The sequence below is a fragment of the Monopterus albus genome, unplaced genomic scaffold, assembly GCF_001952655.1.
Source record: "Monopterus albus unplaced genomic scaffold, M_albus_1.0 scaffold16.1, whole genome shotgun sequence".
Taxonomy (NCBI): Eukaryota; Metazoa; Chordata; class Actinopteri; order Synbranchiformes; family Synbranchidae; genus Monopterus; species Monopterus albus.
The window spans coordinates 5,736,791-5,740,545 of NW_018127896.1; the positions used below are offsets into that span (position 1 = coordinate 5,736,791).

Sequence of the window (3,755 nt, forward strand, 5' to 3'; positions counted from 1 at the left end):
GACAAAGGTGCTGACAGAAGATGAGAAGGATCTGGTGGGTCAAATGTGTGTGTATATTCATGTTTATTTTTCTACTGTATGTTCTTCTGGATAAAGATGAAGCAAAAGAAAAAAGTTCTCCCTGTCTGTCCGTCAAAGAGTAATCCTTAGAAATGCATGGGTGTGCATGTATACGGTATATGTGTTTATGTGCGACTTACGTGTACACTCCTTCAGAGGGGTGCTCGAGCTCATGTGGATGTTGTCTATCCAGATGTGTCCTCTGGTGCCATGCACAAAGAAACCCTCCATCACAACCTGCCACAGGGATACAAACTTAATATGATGCTTGTAATATCAAAGTTGCACTCAACACTTGCAATCATCCTCCCCTTCGCTGCAAGCTTCTTCAGCTGACTTTTTTATGAGAACATTAACTGGTTGTGATGTCTGTGACAAAGGCACCCAAAAACCATGGAGCCAAAAGAGACAATATGGTGTACTTTAGCTTCTTCTGAAGTCAAACCTGGCCTAAGGTGACAGAGATGTTAGAAATGACAAATGCCTATGCTCTGAGATGGATACATCTCTCTCTAACCAGCCATGATTAACACATTAAAGACAAGTTTCTGTTCCTGGGGAGACGCATAATAAAGAATCTGACCCAGATATCTATTTATCAAGCCGACATATATTAATATAGGTCACAGATATTGGCCTGATGCTTTCATATCATCCCTGTTATGATTTTTTGCAACCTCTTTGTTCAGCAGTTGCTCTTTTCCCTGTAAATAAAGATAAAGTTTGTTTCATTCATTCTTTTTCTAACAGTGTGGATTTATTACTACCTGGTAGTCTTTAGGGGAGCGAGGCAGGATGGTTCGACCCTCTTTCCAGACGGGGCCTTGATCATCCTTCAATGCCCAAAGGAGGGTCTCGTCGTTGTGGGCGTCCCGCAGCAGGACCTTCAGGTGGCCCTGGGCCTCTCCCCACAGCTGGTAGGAGAAGAGGAGGCAGAGGGGCCCAGTTTCGGCTGTCACCACGGGGCTCAAAAGCCGGGCTCGCTGCTGCTCTGTCTTTAGGCTGGCATCCATATACAGATAGCTGTTGAGCTCTGGAGGGGAGTGACATATGTCAAGATGAATGAGTGTGTGTAAATGAAATATAAACGTATAGTCAATATCAGAGGTCCCCCACACAGTTTTTGAACTTCTCAGCTTTACAAATATTACAAATAAAAAGTTCCTAAATCTAGATGTATAAACAAAGTTTGGTGATAAAACAACAAAAGGTAGCAGTGGAGAATTTCATATACTGTAGCAACAAACTGCAACCAAGCTGTTTTAGTATGTCGAACACACTGTCAGAAATGAACAGAGCTTATTGTAACCTTGAGTTTACTGGTTGCTACAGTCAAATGAACAACACATTTTCATTTCAGCCCTCGAGGCAATAAAATCTAGGAAATATGAAAGGCTGTGTAGACTTTCAATACCCACTGTAAATGGAAGCTGCTGAAAAAAAACAGTGTGGCACAGGTGGAGCGCATACTGTACATGTACTGTGTGTGCATACAGTCACAGACGGACTTACACGCATATATATCCATATGCACCCATGTACAGCATATGCTGTCACATGGTTCCAGATATTTCCAACATGACTCTCAAACAAACAATCAAACAAAAAAGAAATAACCAGTTTCTAACAGGAACGGGATCACCTCTGCACAATAGTCACACCAAACAATGGGGTTATGACAAATATAAACACACAGAAGAATAGATCCGGTGAGAGCGTCATTCATACTGTACATAGAGTGCTACCAGAACTCAGCTAAGACCCTTGGGTCCTATTTCTCTTCATTCCCTTCCAGGTAAATGACCTAAACAACGGAAAAGTTAAAAACTCCTGCCACTTCATTTGTTCATACCAGAGGATGTTTAGTTTTTAAATTGGATGCTGACATGAATTCCATTGTGAGGGAGCAAGATTGGTGAACCTGTTATATGTAAGAGTGCGTGTGTGTGTGTGTGTGAGAAAAAAGGAGCCTGCATGTGTGTGCCCATGTATTGTATATATGTGAGAGACTGACTCAATGAGGCATCTGGTGAAGAATTTCTTAAGTGGACCCTGTGGGAAAACATCCAGTATCAACAATCTGCAGATTAAATCACCTGCTCTATCATGAACTCTGTGTGTGTGTGTGTGTGTGTGTCTTTGTGTGTGTTGGGGAAACTACATTCCTTTCCATTTTACAGGCAAGTAAAAGTCCTCTAAAACAAATCAGGCAGTATGTTCATGTTTCCAAGTAGCACCACAAGGTTTGTCTGTTTAACGCATCTGTCTTATCTAAAGCACCTCTCAGTACCATCCAGGAAGAGTGTATGTTTTTAGCGCGGCTGTGCTCGAGTTATTGAGTGACTGGGCGATAACCTTTCACTGTGTGAGTGTGTGCAGTCTTTCCAGCAGATCAGACAAGGAGTATCTGGAGAGGCAAATCTTCCTCTAACTTGACAGCTCCCCTCTGCTCGCCATACGCCCAGACTCGCCTGTGTGTGACACTTCAGACACTGTGTGTGACAGCATGTCCCTTGGCAGCCCTGGAATGAGTGTGTTTGTGTTTCTGTATACTCTCCCTTGTTGTACATGATGCTGTTTTATCAGGGTGTATATGCGTAGAGAGGATGTGCGAGTGAAACATATTTGTGACTCTGTGAGGCGTTTTATCACTCATTTTAATATGAGCACCAAAGCTGCTTCCATCTGCCTTGTGTTGAAGCACGGCATCCTGCAGTGAACCCCCCATTGTTGTGCCTATTGTTCAACAGACAGCTCATAATCGAGACTGCCTCACAATACACAGCACAACAGAGCATTATTAATCTGTTTCCCAGCAGTCTCCTGCAGCGTGAAGCAAATAAGGATTCGATCTATGAAGCCTAGTTAGTAGTTTTTACAAGCGGCAGTATATTAAGCCATACAATACAACAGTATATGGTGGCAAATTCCAGTTCTGTGCTTTATTACCAGTTTAATGACTGAGGTCAGTAGATGAGGAGATTGTGCTTTCTGGGTCACATGTAAAAAGACTTTCTATAGGGGATTAAACAGTGATTTGATAGTGGTAAAATAATGATCCTGTGTTGACTGGAATTTCTGACCTTTGACATCTGCAGGAAAATCAAAGGCTGGTGTGGCGTGTCAGAACGGCTGGAAAAGATACTCCATACATGAAAGCTTCAACATGACTAATGTAAGAAAACCTTTCCAATCCCTCTGTGATGAAAGAAGCCGCTTTGAAGCCCCCTGTCAGAGATGGTTTTGACCTAAATAGGTCACGCTTCGGGAACATTTCTGCCTTTGCTGTGAGAGCAGTTGACCTGCTGATCCAGGTGATCATGAATTAGGACAAAAAAAGGAGGCATGCTGAACCTCTTGTTTAATTCTCTCCAGCTGGAGTAATGCTGAATCTTTCATGGAGACTTGCGCAAAACCAGTGAATTTTAAAACAAGGCTAGGATCATTTCTTTCCCTTATTATGAAACATTACAAATAATGCTTTAACAACTTAAACCCAGCAGAAAACATCTACTATAGCTCTTAATAACATTCCAAAAGCTAGACTTTTGATCCTCAGGTATGTATAAAGGTAAAATAAATAGCTTTCTTCAAATAGTGTCAAAGTAGATGGAGGTCTATATATGCAGCATCAATGGCAGGACAACTTGGAATAACTGCTCGACTTTTGGTTCTCCTGCTCTGAACTTAATTGG

General features: G+C 42.1%; 1 protein-coding gene across 1 annotated transcript in view; it reads right to left on the minus strand.

Moving 5' to 3' along the window:
* nrp2a (neuropilin 2a) overlaps positions 1 to 3,755 on the minus strand; it is a 59,992-nt gene that overhangs the window by 8,133 nt on the left and 48,104 nt on the right. The window contains exons 14-15 of the mRNA XM_020592141.1: positions 828 to 1,093; positions 201 to 297 (exon numbers count right to left, since the gene is read on the minus strand). Coding sequence (XP_020447797.1) covers positions 201 to 297; positions 828 to 1,093 — 363 coding nt within the window. The remainder of the gene's footprint in view (positions 1 to 200; positions 298 to 827; positions 1,094 to 3,755) is intronic.